This window comes from Peromyscus leucopus, chromosome 14, assembly GCF_004664715.2.
Source record: "Peromyscus leucopus breed LL Stock chromosome 14, UCI_PerLeu_2.1, whole genome shotgun sequence".
NCBI lineage: Eukaryota > Metazoa > Chordata > Mammalia > Rodentia > Cricetidae > Peromyscus > Peromyscus leucopus.
This window is the reverse complement of record NC_051075.1, coordinates 75,799,274-75,818,499: the sequence shown is the minus strand read 5'-3', so window position 1 is coordinate 75,818,499 and position 19,226 is coordinate 75,799,274. Positions and strand designations below refer to the sequence as shown.

Genomic DNA, 19,226 nt, shown 5'->3' with positions numbered 1-19,226 from the left:
GCAGTCATCAGGAAGGAACCAGAGCACCTACCCTGACCCTGTGAACATGGACTGTGAGAGCCCAGAGCTGTCTGAGCTCATCTCCTGCAGCAGAATGAGTGACAGGCCAGGTGTGGTGGTAATGCACGCCTTTAATCCCAGCACTCGGGAGGCAGAGGCGGGCGGATCTCTGAGTTTGAGGCCAGCCTGGTCTACAGAGCAAGTTCCAGGCCACTACATAGTGAGACCTTGTCTCAAAAAAAACCCAAAAAAAACAAAACAAAAAAAAAAAAAAACCCTTAAAAGAATGAGTGGGTACCAGTGGCCTGACAGTTGGTAAATTATTAGTTGCCTTTTTCCAGGCACTGGCCCAGAATGTCCCTGCATCTTGACCTCTCTAAACTAGGTGAGCTTTCAAGTTCAAGGACTAAAACTAAAAGGACTTGAGGATTGCAGCTAAGACATAAGGAGTGGTAGGCCGGTGTTTGAAGTATGTGAGCAGAGTGGGAGCACACACAGAGACAGCTCTTAAATCTCCGCAAAGTAACTGAGATTGTTTAAAGAGGAGAACCCACAGGCTGGAGGACTACGTGACCCAAATGAGGTGAAGAGGAAGCGTTAAAACGTCTGTAGTATCGTGTGTGTGTGTGTGTGTGTGTGTGTGTGTGTGTGTGTGTGTGTGCGCGCGCGTGCGCGCAGACCTTCTTAGAGGAGGGGAGGCCCAAGAGATGGCATCAGGCAGAGGGAGGTCTTGCAGGCAAGGGCCCCAGGTGTAAGATCTGGTGCTGAAGGACCTGCGTGACAAAAGCAGACCCAGAAACAGATGGATCCCACCCCTTCTAGAAATTGGAAAATTTTACTGGATGAAAAAAACTGGAAACCATTTGATGCATACATGGCCAGGCTTTGCATCTGAACATGCACAGCTGAGGCAGGTATCAGCCAGCTTTACCACAGGGCTGTTCTGTGAAGACCCAGTGGGCTCACACTGTACTGCCAGCCTGACTCCCAGAGGCCCATCACTGGAAGCCACAGAGTCCCCAGAGAGGTAGGCTAGGACTCAGAAGCACAGACAATCCCATTTGTGCCTGAGGGCAGACACAGGCCTACACTGCCCTCCAAGCTACTGACTCGAAACTTTTGTAAGGTACCCCGCACTTTCCCACCCTTGGTATAGGGCTCCCGCAGTGTTTGGCCTGGTGATGACACAGATAACTACACAACTTTCCCAGAAAGGAAAAGACTGCAGGATGTCACGGAGACCCTCTACATAATGGGCATCTGGCTACCCAAGTAAGAATTGTCCCTCTTAACCACTAGAGCCCGGGCTTCTCACCGCCTCTCCCACCATGAGCTGACAGGCTAAATGGTGCACCGGATAAACACAAGGTAGGAGAGGCAGTACCCCACAGATCACAGAACAACACCACTGAGCAACCTCAGAAACATTTATTGACGGCCACTCCTAACCCAGGTTCCAGGGTCCAAGCAGTGTGCGTGTGGGTACTCTGAAACACCACACCAGTTCCCCAGGACAATGAGCTCTCTTGGACAGTCTAGGACAGGGAACAAGCCCAGCCTGTAGCCAGATGGCTCAGCTTGCTGTCTGGTCCCTCACTTGTCTCTTCAGGAACAGCGTGAAGCGTTGGAAGTTGAGTGGGGTTGGTGAGGGTACGCTCTGAGGTCATGGGTGCGGCCGAGGGAGTACACTCAGGGAGGAACAGTTGCTCGGTGGCAAATGACTCCAAGTGGCACATATCCTCATCATGGAGACCCACATAACCTTGGCTCGTGACCCCCAAGCAGATGGCAGATCAAACCCTCTGACTTTGTGGTCAGGAGCTGGGCAGGCCAAGCTCAGGCCTCACCTAAGTCACTGTACTGAAGGCCCTCTGCTGTTCCAATGACAGCCCTGTGGGGCCCTAAGCCCACCCTTGACCTCCAGCTGCTGTGACCTGGCTGCTGCTGTGCCTGGTGGCCCCTATGTGAACAATCTCTGAGTGAGCCGCAGCACAGCCTCATAGGCCACAAACACCACCATGTTGACAGGAAAGGCGCGGCAGCAGTTGAGCGCCAGCCCTTTGAAGAGCACCCTGGGGCCCTCCTCCCGCACGCTGGTCACCACACAGTGCAGGAGACCCCGGTAGCGCTGCTGACCCTGCCCATCCGCCTGCAGGCGTGACTTGATCACATCCATGGGGGTGGCCACGGCCCAGGCCAGGACCCCAGCACAGCCTCCAGCCACCAGCACACCTAGGACATCTGTAAGAGGAGACACAGTGACCATGCCTTATTGCAAGCTTCTCAGAGACAGGACCCAGCCCAGGGCAGTTCACTAACTAACACTAAGTCAAGATAAACCCCTCTATCACTAAGTCACTGTGTGGCCTTGGACAGTCACACACACACACACACACACACACAAAACCCTCAGAAACCCTACTTGAAAAGTAAGGCAGGCAGATGGATGCTTAGCTTGACTCAGTGTTGGTTGCACTGTGCACAGATTCCTCTCCCAGTCCCCAGCCCCCTGGGCTAACCCCGCCATCTGCCTGTCACTCACCTGGCTGGCTACGGCCAGCAGGGGTGAGCCACTCACAGAGCATGGCATAGGAGAGAAAGTAGGTGGCGAAGGAGTGACCTTCACGAAGGAGCAGAGCTGAGCTGCCCTTGTAGAGTCCCGGAAGCCCCTCCTCACGGGCCACTGTGGCTAAACAGTGCAGTGGCCCACGGTACTTGGGCCTGGGCTCCAGACACGCAGTGGGTGCAGGACACAAAGCAGGAGCCGCTGACGTCCAGGAGCCTGAGGGCCGCCGCTGCTGTGTCTGCGCTTGGGCCTGTGTCTGCAGGCGGACCTTGGCCACCTCAGTGGGTGATGTCAAGAACACCTGGGACAGAGAGGAAGCAAGATTAGGGTTTGCCTATAACCTTCCCACACACTAAGACCCAGCTTTCCAGCTCTGGGACCCAGTGCTGAGAGCCTGAATCCCTAGAAGCTGCAAGCTGGTCCCAGGGTTTTGATGGTGCTACGATGAAAGCCAGCTCAGCCAGTTTAAGGCCGAAACCAAGGTGTCCTACGTCTCTCCTATCTGAGAACACTGGCTTGACACATACCGGGTGCTAAGTTACTGTGACTAAGTTCAAGAGCATAATTGATACAGTTGTTTGCACCGTAGTCATATATTGCTAAAAGCAGGGCATGGTGGTCGCTGTGGGACTCAGATGGATCAGGCTGCACTGGGGTCTTTGCACCCCCAGTCTCCCTTAATTCTCATCACACCTCTTGCCGATGAGAGGGCAGCTCAGAGAGGCTCAAGAGTTGAGCCTGGCTGGCTAAGCTTATTGGCCTTTGGTCTCTGCACTGTGTGTAGTGGGTACAACACTTGGCCCCTCAGCCCGTGGAGGCTCTGATTAAGGATTGAGTGACTTATGCATGCCCCATCCTGGCCTATGAGGGACCTCAGCTGCACTTGCCTGCCTGGTTCCCATCTGTGGTGCCTGATGCTCCATCTCCACTGAGGATGAGGGATGCCAAGTGTCCATGGTAACACTAGATGGTGTTCAGTCATTTGCTAGACACCCTGAAGATGGAGCCCGCCCAGCTGAGAGGTCAGAAGCAGCTGAGTGCTATCCCTTTGGGTCCTCACACCTTGACGGGGAAGGTCTTTATGATCATCTCCTCCTCTCCACTGGAGCATGCTGGGAGGGATACCAAAAGGGGCCTAGCCTGCCGGGCGGTGGTGGCGCATGCCTTTAATCCCAGCACTAGGGAGGCAGAGGCAGAGTGATCTCTGTCTCAAAAAACCAAAAAGGGGGGGGGGTAGCCCATCCCAGGCAGAACACTAGTTCCTCACCACAGTCCCCATGCCCTGTAGGCTCTACCTTCACAGAGCCGCAGTCTTGATACCTGTTAGGAAGTGTGATTCAAACTCCCTGGGTATCTCGGATGCCCTTCCACCCTCAACTGCCTCTACTCACCCGCACAAGGCCAGAGGCGCATCCTGAGAGTGTGATATCAGCCTTGGTGGGCTTGGCGTCAGTGCTGCCGTACCGGAAGCGGCAGATGTGAGCCAGGCAGTGGTGGTAGGTGCCAAAGGATACGGATGACACCAGGGACACCGTGCACACAGGCAGTGAGAGGCCCCGGTAGAAGCCCCACACCTGGTGGGTAGAGATCAAGTAAGGACAGGATCCGAGAGAGAATGCCCTGGGGCTGGGACATCTAGGACTGACCACCATCTCCCTTGCCTCCAGACATGACCTTTGGGATCTCAGCACTTGATGTTTGAGGTTGTGTGTGGGGTTAAAGAGACAGCTGCCTGATCACGATAGTAGAACCAGCATGATGCTCAGCTGACCCCTGCCTGCATCCATCCCCAAGTTCACTTGCATAAGTGTCCCCAAGACCTTCCCCTGGATGGGCTCCTCCCTGGCCTTCAGAAGCTCAGGTTCCCCTGTAGACGGGGACTTGGTTCTGTACTCTATAGGGTCCCCAGTGCTCAGATTTTGGGGCTCAGTCATATCTGTTTGGAGGCCAAGAGGCTAGGGCTCAAGGGTAAGGACATCACTAGCAAGTCCCAGCCCGATGCCACCCTACCGTCGGGCCCCAGTCCTACCCGCTCTTGACGATACGTGTCCCGGATGCAGTGCCAGATGCTTGTGTACTTGGCCTCAGTCTGGATCCTCACCTAGGGAAATGGAGAAGGCTTCAGAAAGAGCTGGCCCTAGGCCTGGGGCAAAGCCATTGGAAGCCTAGGCTCCGCCCCTTGACTGTCAGGCATGCTGCTGTAGACTGAGAATGAGACCCCCGAGACACAGGATGAGAGAGACCGACAGTCCCAAGGGCCACTGGGAGCCATTGAAGGTGTTAAGAGTAGGAGAGGGCTAGGTCCTCTTAGCATTCTAATTGAGGACCCGAGCTGGGGACAGGAGACACTGTCATCTAAACCAAGGTAGGGCCTTGCTGTACCTTCACTGTGTCCAGAGGGTAGCCCACAGCAACTCCGCAGACTCCTGCAAGGCAATCAGAGAAACCAGTGAGGCAGCAGGAGGTGACCCTGTCAGCAGTGAGAGCCCACCCATCCAAAAGGATGGGAGAAAGTGGCCTCAGGCAAGCCCCCTCTCCCACCTCCACCTGACCCTACCTGGGCTTCGCCTCTCTGCAACCAGGTGAGAAACTGGGGCTCAGTATGCACCTGCCAAGCTTGCTAGATATCTCCCAACCCTGAATCCTGACCCAACTGTGCCTACCCCCATTGCCCAGGCCAAGGACATTCCTCAGCCTCCCCTCTGACATCACATTTTGGGAGAACATCTGGTTCCACTCTGGCTGACCCTGTCCCTGAGCCAGGCAGACTTTGCCCTCAAGCCTGAGCCTGTGCCGGGTTTGTGTGGGAGCCAGGTGAACACCCCCGCATCACCGAGATGGGGGAGAGACACATTGTGAGTAAAGGCCAAGTGAGCAGCCCAGACACCACCACCACCACCCACCACCCCCCACACACACACACAGGGCTCTAAAGGGCCAGGATTGCCAGTTATGTGTGGAATAGAATGTGCGCTGCTGCTATGGTCTGAACAGACTCCCCCAGAGGCCCAGAGCTCTGCGGGAGAGGCGGAGCCCGCAAGAAGCCCTTAAGTCACTGGGGTCACGTTTTAGAGGGGACTGTGAAATTGCAGCCCCTTGTCTCTTGTCTTCCTGGCCAAGAGAACTCCCTGCCATTGTCCTCCAACAGCCACACAGAGGCTCACGCAGTGGGGCCACCTGGTGGTCAGAGCCTGGGGAACTGCCCGCTAGGTAACCATTCCTCTGCATGCATGCGTGGGCTCACTGAAGACAGTGGACCCAGCTGCTGACCCGCCTTGCAGAGGGCCTGTCGTGCCGACGCCTGGCTTTGGACCAGGAGATCCACACTGCCCTCCTAGTCCTGCTGCCCCAGCTCTGGGTCCTCCACATCTAAGGCCAGCACAGCCTTGAGGAAGCTGAGGAGCCAATCGGGGGCTTGGGCTTTCCAACCCCCGAGCAGGAATGCCAAGGACATTGTAGAGGGTGAGAAGGCCCATGGGGTTGTGTCCTGGGACGTGTTCGAGGAGAAGAATGAATTTCTGGGTGGGGTTGGGGGTAGAAAGCAAGCACCTGACAGAAGACCCGAATGGAATTACCCTCTATGTCTCTCAAACACCTCCCCAACTCCTATCTGCCTCTCAAAGCCCTCCTCTCTTGGGCCTTCCTGCTGTGCTCTTGGTTGCCTCTGCCTGGAAGCATGTTGATCAGAACCTGTGTCCCATGGCCTTGCTGCTATGGCCCACGTGCCATGGCCACCTCTACATCTCGAGTTCTTCATGGAAAGGCTTGGGTCTGAATCCCTGGGACCCGGGACCCAGACCCAGCACAGAGGTAGGACCCCATCACTGGGGCCTCTCCTGTGGCTATGAGGAGGGCATGGCCTGCTGTGGTGCTAACGTTCAGAGGAGCAGCCAGCCTTGGTATGGCAGAGGCCAAGACCCCCGGCAGCCCCAGGCAAGGCCAGGACCCAGTCCTCCGAGGCTATCCTTCCTAGCCCCCAGGCTGTTCCCAGCAGTGAGAAAGCCACCCACAACTATTTCACAAGAGCTGTGGGGCCAAGGGCGCCTCACTCAAAATAGCTGCACAGCCTGCAGATCGATGACCCATGGAGTCCCTGTGGGCAGCCACCTCCCCCCTCTGTCATCTCTCCCTAGGAGGGAGACAGTTTCAGCCACAGGGAGGTATGATGTTGGTAGGCCTCAGTGGACCAGAGAAACCATCCATCCGGGCCAGCTCTACGTCGAGTTCCTGCTTCCTGCCATAGAACTCCTGGGTGCACTGTTCTTCCCTGAAGCCTTCTGGCCTCTCCCAGGGCTTATTCGCCCGCACCAAGGACCCCAGCCATCTCCTAACTCCATAGGAACAAGTTCCTGTTCCCAAGCCAGGGATCCCCAGCCTGCCTCCGCAACCTGCCTGGGCTTCAAGACCATGTGGGAACCTGCCCTCCCCTTCAGCACCCATAGCCCACTCCCGGGGTCTGCTCAAATCTCAACCTAGGGCTCCCTCCCCCTTACCACACACACACAAGCACCATCCCCAGATCTCCCCAACCCCCTGCATCCCTCTGTTCCTATCTCGTACCTCCAATGGCCCCAGCAACAAAATCCATGGACAGCGTGGGAAATGAGAAGAGCTCTGGTCTCTGTCTATGCCACAATGGCCAGCTCCTACAATTCTGCACATCTTAAATACCTGTGAGCAGAGGCGGAGACAGGACTGCACAACAGGCTGTTTTGATGCCCACGTTCACACACCCCACAAGGATCCCGGTGCCGATGACCTCAGCATCAGGAAAGCATGTGAGAGGTCATGGGAGGGAGCCAACCCCAGACATGGGTCTGCCTCTATTTCTGGATTCAGACCATGCCTGGCTTCTGACTGCTTACAGTGGCTGTATAAACAGTGACCCCCTCGTATGGGTACCCCACTTTACAGTTTACCTCCAGGCCTGAAAGGGAAGGGAAGCAAGGGCCTCTTCTAATCATGGAGCCACCAAGACCCCAAGGGGGACTTGCCTGAGGCAGCCACCGTCTTAGAGCCATCCTCTCTGACAGCCAGCCCTCGAAGGGAATACAGCCTTATCTCTATGGCCACCCCAGCTAGTTCCCTTCAGAGGCTCAGTGACCCAGGCTGCAGCCCTACCAAGTGACCTGGGGGGCACCCTCAGGGCCAGAGAGCTGCGGAACGGAGGGAAGGGGCATGTTGACATGGAGCGCCCAGCAGTTCTATCTGGATGGCCCTCACGGAAGGGCAGCGGGAGGCCACGTGTCCACCTGTTTTCCTGTTATCTGTACACTGGCCTTGAACAGGCTAGTTTCAGACTAGGGATGACCCCTCACCCCGACACTTTGTCTACTTTTAGGCAAGTAAGCAGTGCTAGCCGCCACAGCAGAGGGCAAAGGGCAGAAGGGGACAGAGGGAGACTGGAAGTAGCCTGTCCAAGGCCAGCATGATGTCCATCCTGTAGAGGGATGTGGCTCAGCATCTGATTAGAAGTTGACCTGCCCGCCATCATATCCCAACTCCACCACTTGAGACAAGGCCTGTGGCCTTCCTCTGCCTCCGCTTCTCCACCGGGAAAGTGTGCTCCACTGTGAGCACACAGAGCAAGCTGTAGCTGTGTTCCTGCAGAACTGCCAGCCAACTTCATTAATAGAAGCAGAGGGTCTAGAAAGAGGTGAGGGGTCCGCTCTGGAGAGGCAGCTGGGCCAGATGTTACACTCAAGAAGCTAGGCCCTTGGTCAATGACACACATTCCACCTGAGAGGACAGGGACCCTTGGGTCCCACATGGCCAGTGGAGTGGGGCCATCCACCATGGCACTGGAGCCCAAGGCCCCACAGTTACCTGGGTGCCTTTCTCTCTCTGCCCCACATCCAGACAGTCTCGGTGCCCCTCTTCTACCGTCAGCCAGGACCATTTGCCGCTGTCCACCCGCACCGCCCTAACCATGTCATTATTCCTGGACAGCAGCCCACCTGTCCAGGCTCCTGATGCGTGCAATCAACACATGCCAGATGTCAAACACTGAGACACCTTGATAAACACAACAACCTAGTCTCTGCTCTAGAGCCCTGATGTGCTGGCAGAGACACAGAGAGTCCTAGAGAGACAGGAAAAACCCAGCAGGGATTGCAAGGACCGATGTAGTCAGCTGCTGCTTCCCAATTGGGCATGTCCGTCACTATGAAGTAGCGTAGCCATGACAACCCACAGGACACGCTCGAGACAGTGGGCCTAGTAATGTCCCTCCTGATGCAGGAGGCTCCTGAGTCTCTCCAGGCCTCTCTCCACCCCAAGATTACTTAAAAAGAGCCCTGAGCACACAATGTCAGAAACATAGATGGTACATTTCCTCAGTTCACAAGTCGGTTTCATTGACTGTGATTTGCCAAGTAACCCTGATTTTACCTGATGGTGTGGCCATCTGCAATTAGATTCTTTTATCCCAATCTTAGTTATTAATATTAGTTCTCAGGTTACACACTACACAGTAATACACACACACACACACACACACACACAGATTAAAAATGGGCTCACTAGGCAGGGTGGCGCACACCTTTAATCTCAGTCAACACTTGGGAGGCAGAGACCCACATGTTGGAGGAAGAAGAGAACTACTCCTCAAGTTGTCTTCTAACCTCCATATGTGCACTGCACTGCACGTACACACACACACACACACACACACACACACACACACACACACACACACACCACTAGATAAATAAATGCGATTTTTAAAAAAATATTTATTTAATGTGCACTGGTGTTTTGCTTGTATATATTCTATGTGAGGGTGTCGGATCCCCTGGAACTGGAGTTACAGACAGTTGTGAGCTGCCATATGGGTGCTGAGAATTGAACCTGGGTCCTCTGAGAGAGCAGCCAGTGCTCTTAACTGCTGAGTCATCTCTCCAGCCCCAAATGTAATTTTTCTTTCCTTTTTTTAAAAAAAGATTTATTTATCTATTTATCTATCTATCTATCTATCTATCTATCTATCTATCTATCTATCTATCTATTATGTATACAGCATGTATGACTGTAGGCCAGAAGAGGGCACCATATCTCATTACAGATGGTTGTGAGCCACCATGTGGTTGCTGGGAATTGAACTCAGGACCTCTGGAAGAGCAGTCAGTGCTCTTAACCTCTGAGCCATCTCCCCAGCCCCTGTAATTTTTCTTAAAGAGAGAGACAAACAGGTGAGTCTTCCCAGCAGCATGAATGCCTTTTGAGTCTCTTATGAGTAACCCTAATAAACTCATTGGTACCCCAATCTGGACTTGGGTAGAATTCTTTCTTTGGTCTACTAGTCCTGTCTCTATCTGGAATGAAGAGGGATTTCTTTACATTGCTTCAGGGAGAGTCACGTGATATCCAGAGTAACAGGGAGAGAGAATAGGCAGTCGGAGAGCTGAGGTGAGGGAGGGAGTATGAATTGGGAAGGCGACACTGGGACAATCGTGTTCTCTCAGTCCCATAGCCTAATTTCTCCTACCCTTTGTCTTCTGACCAAACATGCCCAAACTCACCAAAACTACAACTATCCCCAGAGGTCTCCTCCAGTGCCTTGTACTGGTTCCTCCTTGGCTATGAACCTCTCACAGACACTGATGGTCTACACTGGTCTTCCTCTACACCCACAGGATACAGTTCAGGATAGGTTGCTGTTTGGGTGGTTAAGTGAAGGTAGATGAAAACAGGTCAGTGAGCAGATGGAGGGATGGGTGGATGGGTTGGATAAATAATAGAGAGGCAGGGAGAAGAGGGATGGATGGATGGGAGATGGACAGATGAGTGAACAGATAAGCAAAGGGAAGAAGATTGGACAGAGACTGGGATGGATGGGAGATGGATTAATAAGTGGATGGAGATGGGGTGGACAGATGGATGTATGGGTAGATGTAGATGAAAGATGGACAGCTATCTGAACAGACAGCAAGGGGAAGACGGGTGGAGAGATATGGATAGATAGAGCAACAAAAAGGTGAGTGGGTGGATGGGTAGTGAGTGCATGGGTGGGTGGGTGGATGGGTAGTGAGTGGATGGGTGGGTGGGTAGATGGGTAGTGAGTGGATGGGTGGGTGGGTGGATGGGTAGTCAGTGGATGGGTGGGTGGGTGGATGGGTAGTCAGTGCATGGGTGGGTAGACTCAGAGATGGAGAAATGGGTGAATAGATAAGGGAAAGATGGATTAGTAGAAACAGATAACAGAGATGAATGGAGGCAAAGATAGCATGTGGACAGATGAGTAGACAGATGGGGACAAGGGAAGGGATGACTGGAGGAAAGAGCAGTTGGTGAGTGGCTACAGGCTGGCTCAGGCCATGGGAAGGGAGGGTCGGTTGCAGTCCACGAGGAAGCAGCTGAAGAAGACAGAAGAATGGTGCTGCCTGTGCCTGCCTCGCCTCCTCCTGGAGTGACTGTAATCATGAAAGGCCTGAGAAACATTGGGGCCACCTTTCACTCTTTGCTGGATCTGATAGAGAAGGCGTCACGGAAGGAAGAGCCCTCTGCCAAGGTGTTCCTCTGTGTGTTGGGGCGGCGTAGGTACCTTGGCTGGAGTTTGTTGTAGAGCGCTGCTCTGCCCAGCTACAGACCTTGGGTCGGTGACATAAACTCCCCAAGTCTTGACTTTCCTAGTAGGCAGTGAGTCTCAGGTCTTGCATGGACAACAGGAAAAGCCCAAGGAGTGTCTGATGGGGCCACACCCTGCCATGGGCTAGGTAGCTATCATTGACATCCAAGCCAGCTTTAGGTCTCCTTCACCTGGATATCACAACCCACACCTGGGGCTGCCACAGAGGGCTCCTGGGAGAATACAGACTTTCCGAGACACCACAGGGGATCTAGGAATATGCTACTCATCTTCTTATGAGTTATACCCAACCAGAGAGGCAGATAGTAAGTGGAAGACATACAACCCTCGCCTCAGGGACTTGCTGTCCAAAGGGAGCCTGTGAACTCTTTCCTGCTGGACATAGAGACACATGCCTGTAACCCCAGCATTTGGGAGCTGGAGGCAGGAGGATCAGAAACTCACTGCTACATGGCAAATTTGAGGCCAGCCTGGGCTACTTGGGACACTGTCTCAGAAAGTAATTCAGCCTCAGCTTCCTAAGTGGTGGAGGCACAGACGTGAACCATCCATCCAGCATGACGGGCTTTCTTGTTAAAGATTTTAAATTTATTGTATGTGTAGGTGTGTGAGTGTGTGTATGTGCACCGCAAGCATGCATGTGCCTGTAGAGGCCAGAAGGTATGAGGTCACCTGAGCTGCAGGTACTGATGGTTGTGAGCCACCTAACACAGGTGCTAGGAACCAAACCTGGGTCCTCTGCAAGAGCAGGAAGTGCTCAGAATCGCTGAGCAATCTCCCCAGTCCCAAATGTTTCTAATACTGGGTTGCAACTTATTTCCTTCCTTCTCCTGTCCATGTGTCTTCACCCGAGTGCCTAGGGATCCACTTCTTGTACATGTCCATAGTACTCAGAAAAATGACACAAAGCCAGAGCCTGTGAGCCAGATAGCTTGGGATAGATCGGCCCTGCTCTGCTGCATGGCCTGGACAAATCCTGTAGCCTACCCAAGCTTCACTTTCCTTACCTGGAAAGTAGAAACTGTTCAGGAAGGGTAAGAAGAGGTTAGGTTCCAATTCCCCACCCTCCAGTGCTGGGGATGGAACCTGGGACCTCATACATGCTGAGCAAGGGGGCTACACCACTGAGCAACATCTCCAGTCCCCTAGGGTCTGCCTTTTAAGGACAGAGTGCCAAAGATTTTTGCAGACATACTTTTAAAAAGGTCTGTGTGTGTGCATGCACACATATACACATAGAGGTGTTGGATCACCTGAAACTGGAATTACAGGCAGTTGTGAACCACCCAACCTGGGTGTTGGGAAACAAACCCAGGTCCTCTGGAAGAGCAGCAAGTGTCCTAAACCACTGAATTATCTCTCTAGCTCTATGGAGGCACACTTCCAAAGCATTCTGAAGAGCCAAGAACCATGGCTATGAAGTGCAGCAGGCTGTCCCCAGCTGGGCTATCCTGGAGGCCTAAGAGGAGCTAGCTGAACCATTTGGAAGGGGCCTTCTTTGAAGGCAGCAAGCAAGATTATGTTCCATAATGGGCTCCGAAGAGCCAATGGAGTGAGCTGAAGGGTCACTGTGGTTTGGGACACATTTTATAGATGCAGGCATAGCCTTGCCAGGAACGGGGACATTACTAGGGGGATAGCAGCAGCTTGGGGAAGGGAAAATGGGACAAAATGCCAAGAAGGAGGTAATGACCTAGGCTTACAGACTAACTGCCAGCTGCTAGACATCCTCTCTGTGGTCAGGAAGACCTTTACAGGGGTCACACCTCAGAGGTGAACCACACCCTTCACGCTCTCTATCCTCGCTGGCACAAAAGCCTGGTGGAGCAGACACAGGGCTCCACGCCAAAAGGCTAGTGCAGAGGGTAGGTAGAAGCTGACCTCCCTGCCCAGGGCTGCCCCTAAGGCTGAGCAGGAAAGCTAGAGAAGCTGTGGACACTGCCTAAAACCTTGTGGAAGCTCTCGGAACTCCTGGTTCCAAGACACTGAACATTGTTCTCCAGCCTTCTCCCTCAGTCTCTGGAGCTGCCCAGGTCCCCCACATCTGATAGCCATTGAGTGGCATGCCTGCTATGACAGTGACCAGCCTGGGCTCAGGACACAGGACCCACCCTGCCAGCTGTCTCTCCCCCTCCTGCCTCTTATGGTACCAACTCCAGCTAGTTCTACCACTCCTCAAATCAAGGCTGTGCAGGGCACACTGCCCTCCAGGGCCTGTTGATGCTGACCGTGGGCTGGGAACGGTCTGCTCCTGGCATCATCAGGCTGCCAGTGTGCCAGTGGGAGCCCAGAGGCCATGCAGACTAAGCTACATGTGGTCAGCCACTCATGAGAGACCCCCATGACCTTCCAGTTCTGGAGCACCCTCAACAGCAGGGCCCTGCAGCCTATTTGTATTTATCAAGTCATGACTATGCAGCTATTTATACCAAGTCCCATCTTGAGTTTCTGGTGTCCGCTGACTCATGAAAGCCAAGTGGGTTCTGAAGTAGAACAAGACAGCCTCTGGTCAACCAAGAGCTGACCCCAGGGGAACCATTGAAAAATGCAGGACTCCTACACACATACACCCAGGGCTGGAAAGCACAATTATTAAACTAATCCTCATCCTCTACTTCCTGGAACTAGAGGATCACGGGTAGCAGAACAACAGCAGAGTTGGGTATTGTCTGCTCCTTGGTTCCTTCCCCAACCCTGAAACAAACATGACCTGAAACAAAGGCCCATGTGGTGCCAGCCAGGACAGCCAAGCAAAACCAACCAAAGCACGCTAGAACCCTGAGACACCGTCCCCCAAGGCCCTTAATGTGTGCCGAGGAGGCTGGCTTCAGTGTGCGCAGTCTCTCCTGCTCAGGGGCTGGGAATCTGAGTTAGCTCTACAGGAACTCGATGCTCAGCTTCTCTCTTGGAAACCTGAAGGGGGTACTCACATCAAGGTACACCAGCCAGCCAAACCAGTTCCGGCCTCCTCTGTGGCTGCCTGCCAGGCTGAGCCGGCCACTCTTGGTTCCAGGCTGTTTCCCTACCCCTGCAAAGCTGGCCCCTTCCGGCACTCCCCTGGCTCCTCAGGGTGGCCTACTGACTAACTGAGAAGAGCTCTTACTATGTAGCAGATAGCACAGGCTGGCCTTGAACTATGGATGATGCTCCTGCTTCAGTCTTCTGAGTGGAAGGCCCTGCCGGAGGACCAAACTCAGGTCCCCATGTGTCTGTACTTTACCAACTAAGCCATATCATCAACCTCTTACTGGATTTTTATTTTGTAAACATTTTATTTCTTTCGTGGGGGTGTCTTTGCGGGTGGGGCATGCATGCCATAGCGCAAATGTGAAGGTCAGGGGACAGGCAGTGCTAACCGGTTCTCTCTTTTTACCATGTGCTTCACCAGACTCGGTGTCAGGCACCTTTACCCACTACTCCATCTAGCTGACCCCTCCTTTCAGGATTTTGTTGTTGTAGAGTGTTGTTCTCACTGTGTAGCTGGAAAGGCTGTTCTTGGTTGTCCGCTTGACTACATCCGGAATTAACTAGAACCCAAAAATGGAGGGGTACATCTATGAGGGCTTTTTGCTTATTTTGACAAGGGAAGATCTACTCCCCCCCATTTTATTTATTTATTTATTTTTCTATTATCAGCTTGATACAGTATAAATTCTTATCCTAATAGTGAAATGTTTCACTGAAGCTTGCCCAGTGATTGAGTAAAACCAAAACTTACTGTAAGCCACAGTCATCCTAGGGTCCCCCCTGCTATGGAGCCTCCCTGGATCTGTGGGTTGCAGTCTGATTGTTCTTTGCTTTGTATCTAGTATCCACTTATAAGTGAGTACATACCATGTTTGTCTTTCTGGGTTTGGGTTACCTCACTCAGGACGATATTTTCTAGTTCCATCCATTTGCCTGCAAATTTCATTATATCATTGTTGTTTACTGCTGAGTAGTACTCCATTGTGTATATGTGCCACATTTTCTTTGTCCATTCTTCAATTGACAGGCATCAAGGTTGTTTCCAGGTCCTGGCTATTATGAATAATGCTGCTGTGAACATAGCTGAGCATGTGTCCTTGTGGTATGATTGAGCATTCCTTGGGTATATGCCCAAGAGTGGTATGGCTGGGTCTTGAGGTAGATCGATTCCCAATTTCCTGAGAAACCGCCATACTGGTTTCCACTGTGGTTGTACAAGTTTACATTCCCACCAACAGTGGAGGAGTGTTCCCCTTGCTCTGCATCCTCTCCAACATAGACTGTCATTAGTGTTTTTGATCATAGCCATTCTGACAGGTGTAAGGTGGTATCTCAGAGTCATTTTGATTTGCATTTCTCTGATGATTAAGGATGTTGAGCATTTCTTTAAATGTCTTTCAGCCATTTGTGATTCTTCTTTTGAGAATTCTCTGTTTAGCTCTTTAGCCTATTTTTTAATTGGATTGTTCAGTATTTTGATGTCTAGTTTCTTGAGTTCTTTATGTACTTTGGAGATCAGTCCTCTGTCGGGAAGATCTACATTTAATTCAAAACCTTTGAGGTGGGAAAACCCACCTCTAATCTGGACCACACCTTCTGCTGGAATCCTATATAAGGATATGGAAGAAGGAAATGTTTGCTCTTTGCCTACTTGCTCTCGACCTTGCTAGCAAGTCCATTCTTTCACTGGCATTAGAGCCTACTACTTCAGGATTCCAGCATATACTGATGACCACCTGAGACATCCAGCCTTGAAGACTGAGCAACTACTAGATTCTTGGATTTTCCTTTATATGCAGCCATTGTTGGATTAGCTGGACCACAGCCTGCTAAGTCATTCTAATAAATCCCCTTTCTATATATAGAAGTTCTATAAGTTCTATTCATCTAGAGAACCCTGATACAGTAGCCTTGGCTAGCTTAGAACTCACTATGTAGACCAGGTTGGACTTGACCTTGTAAGAGATTGGCCTGCCTCTGCCTCCTGAGTGCTGGGATTAAAGATTTAAGCTATCATATCCAGCCTTACAGGATTAAAAAAATTATTATAAACTTTTGTGTGTGTGTGTGTGTATGTATGTGCGTGTGTGTGCATGTGTATGTGTGTGTGTCTGTCTGTCTGTCTGTGGAAGATAGAAGGAGCATTGGATCCTCTGGAGCTGGAGTTACAGGTGGTCATGAGCTCCCAGACATGGGTATTGGGATCCAAACTCAAGTCCTCTGAAAGAGCAGGGAGTGCTCTTAACTGCTAAACCATTTCTCTACCCCTAGGATTTTTTTTTAACTTTAAGAAATACATTTCAAGCAATCGGAACCACTGGTTGCCTTTCACGAGCCATATGTCCCTAGAGAAGGGAGACACTGTTAGCCAGTAAGGCCCTACTTCCAAATGCCATCACCTCAGGGCTAGGATTTCTACATATGAACTGCAGTGAGAGGACATTCAGACCACAGTGGTGTGCCAGTCAGGCTCCTTAAGTGAGAACTGGGTAGAGCCCAGTTCTAGAGCTATGCAAGGTTAGGGGAAGGGCTTCCCAGAAGGAGGCAGCCTTCACAAAGGCCCTGAGGCAGGAGCAAGCTTGGCATGTGAACCAGAGCTGAGCAGGAGAAGGCTGAACGATCAGTGGATGCAGCCATGTCGTTATGGCCCTCCTGTGTCCTTGGCATTGGGCATAGGTTTTATATCAAGCAAGGTAGGGGCTGACTGGCAGCCCCATTTGTCACTCAGTATACAGGTTCCAGGGCAGGGAGATCAAAGGACATGGTGCTTCTTTTTGCCTACTGTTGGTTCTGTTTCTACACTAAACCCGTCTTCTGTAAGAACTCAGGAGAGACATTTCCAAACAAAACATGTCACTGTGAGCAGTGACAGTTCCTTTCCCACACTGCTTCTCTCCTACTGTTTGCCCTTTGGCTGGGATCCTCAGAGCTAAACAGACCTCAGTACCTGTGGGGCAGAGTTTGAAGAAGTAGTACATTCCTGATGTAATTCTACCCTTGTAAAATGCAAGAAAACTATTAAACAATACAGCCCCAAGACATGGGCAACCCGCTACTCTTTCTGGTCTCTTCCCAGGTAACTACCAAGGTCAAGTATTTGGACCCACCTTGTCTTCTGACCCAGATCATCAAAGTCCTGTGCAAAGGGCTCTCAGGTGGCAAGGCTGCTGTCTCAAGTGATTCCCTCCCATATCAGTGCCTGCCCCCCAAGGTACAGACCAGTGGGCCCTGAGGGCACACCCAGCCCCACAGAACAGATCCTGACCCTCTTAGGGCAGCATGCAACCTCAGCTTAGCCTTCCATTCCCTCCCACATTTTTGTCCCCAAACCTAATTGGTCCAGAAGTAATACCAGCCCCCCCACAACTGGCCCATCCATGCTCTCTGCCTACATGGTACCTAGAGGACAGTGCATAGAGTCCCACTGGATCTCTACAGGGGCTGTCCCTGGGCCCTCCCTCCAATGGAGTACCTGGTATGTGCCAGGCTTCCTGGGCCCTTTCCCAGCACTCTTAGAGGGTCAGAGCTCCACACAACCAAGGCCAGGATAGACATCAATGTAAAGGCAGGCTCTTCCACGTTCCTCCCTGTCCTTCTCTGTCTGTCTGTTTTTTTTTTTTTTTAATGCATGTTCTCTTGAAAACAAACCAAGAGAGGCTAGAGAAATGAGGCTCAGCAAATGATACACCTGCCTGCCCAGCATGCACAAGGCCCTGAGTTCCACCTCCAGAGGAAGAAAAAGAAACCAGATGTTATGCTGCACACCTGTAGCCTCGGCGCTCAGGAGGGGGGTAAGTTTCTAGACCAACCAGGAATACCTATCAAGATCCTGTCTCAAAAAGAAAAACGCCACAAGCAGAATGGACTGTTCTTGTCTCATTGGTTGCCCTCTCATTTCTTAGAACCCAAAGCTAGAGATAGAGGTGTAGAGATATGAGCTTTACCCACCTGGGTCCCCAGGGCATTCTTATGACTATGTCCCTGTATGAGGACTGTTGGGTTTAATGGCCTGGGCCTTGGGGCAGACCCTACATTCACCCCAGTTCTGATGTGTACCTTTTCCCTCTTACCACCTACCTCTGGAAGGCACCCAGATGGCTTAGAGGCTATGGAGATCAAACCCAGGCCTCCAGACCCCTAGTTCAGGGCCCAGCAGCCACCACAAGCACTGGACTAGGAGTCAGCAGGCCTGGACTTGGATGTCGGCTTCACGAAGGGTCCATTCAATTCTAAGAATAAACATTACCTTCCCAAGGTCCTTGCCCTCAGCTCCAGGCTTCACTGGAACTTTTAAAGACCTGTTCCTCCATGAGATCTGCCATCAGGCAACTCGGTACCCAGTTCAGAGAGGGTAGAGGTGAAAGCAGTATGCAGGTGACCAGAGGAGGCTTTTACACAAATCTCAGCTCAGGAGAAAGGCATGACTTAACAAGAGACCCTGGGAGATGGTGGTTGTGTCCATCACGGGGACCTGCTTCAAGATTCCTTGCCATTGTAAATATTAGGGGCAACTGGGTGTGGTGGGCACGTCGGGGCTCACCCTACCTGACCCTTAGTGCTCTCCAAGCCAGGAGCACCTGCATGCTCCTTGCCCTCCAGCGAGCTCACCCTGTCCCAAGGCCCAGGGCTGCATGATGTTTGCCCCCTGATGTAGTCTGCTGGCAGCTCCCAGCCCTGTCCTGAAGCCTCCCTCTCTCTACAACCTTCAGTAGCTCCCAGGAACACCTCGGGGCTTGGCGGCACCCTTCTATCCATGGGTTCCTTGTGTTTGAAAAGTTCGTCTCAACCAGGCGGTGGTGGCGCAGGCCTTTAATCCCAGCACTCGGGAGGCAGAGGCATGCAGATTTCTGTGAGTTGGAGGCCAGCCTGGTCTACAGAGTGAGTTCCAGGACAGCCAGAGCTGTAACACACAGAAATCCTGTCTTGAAAAAAAAAAAAAAAAGTTCGTCTCAGCATCATCCAAATTCAAGTCTCTGGCCCTGCCTGGGCGCACTCGAACCTCAGACACCTCCCCACCACCCACCCGCGCCTTCGCCTAGGGAGCCCCAGGGCCTAGCAGGTCTCTCCAGTGGGGAGTAATTCTCGAACTTTCACCACTAGCTGCGT

At 52.3% G+C, this 19,226-nt stretch overlaps 2 protein-coding genes across 2 annotated transcripts in view; one reads left to right on the top strand and one right to left on the bottom strand.

Moving 5' to 3' along the window:
• Wars1 (tryptophanyl-tRNA synthetase 1) overlaps positions 1-17,215 on the top strand; it is a 51,189-nt gene extending 33,974 nt beyond the window's left edge. The window contains exon 12 of the mRNA XM_037210839.1: positions 17,197-17,215. Within this exon, the coding sequence (XP_037066734.1) occupies positions 17,197-17,200 (4 nt within the window). The 3' untranslated portion in view covers positions 17,201-17,215. The remainder of the gene's footprint in view (positions 1-17,196) is intronic.
• Slc25a47 (solute carrier family 25 member 47) lies at positions 1,410-7,381 on the bottom strand. Its single transcript, XM_028858089.2, has 6 exons — positions 7,127-7,381; positions 4,949-4,992; positions 4,596-4,667; positions 3,958-4,140; positions 2,543-2,867; positions 1,410-2,241 (listed from the first exon to the last, which is right to left on the bottom strand). Exons 1-6 carry the CDS (start codon positions 7,152-7,154, stop codon positions 1,961-1,963), a joined length of 933 nt encoding a protein of 310 aa, XP_028713922.1. The 5' UTR covers positions 7,155-7,381; the 3' UTR covers positions 1,410-1,960.
• Positions 17,216-19,226: the final 2,011 nt, after the last annotated feature.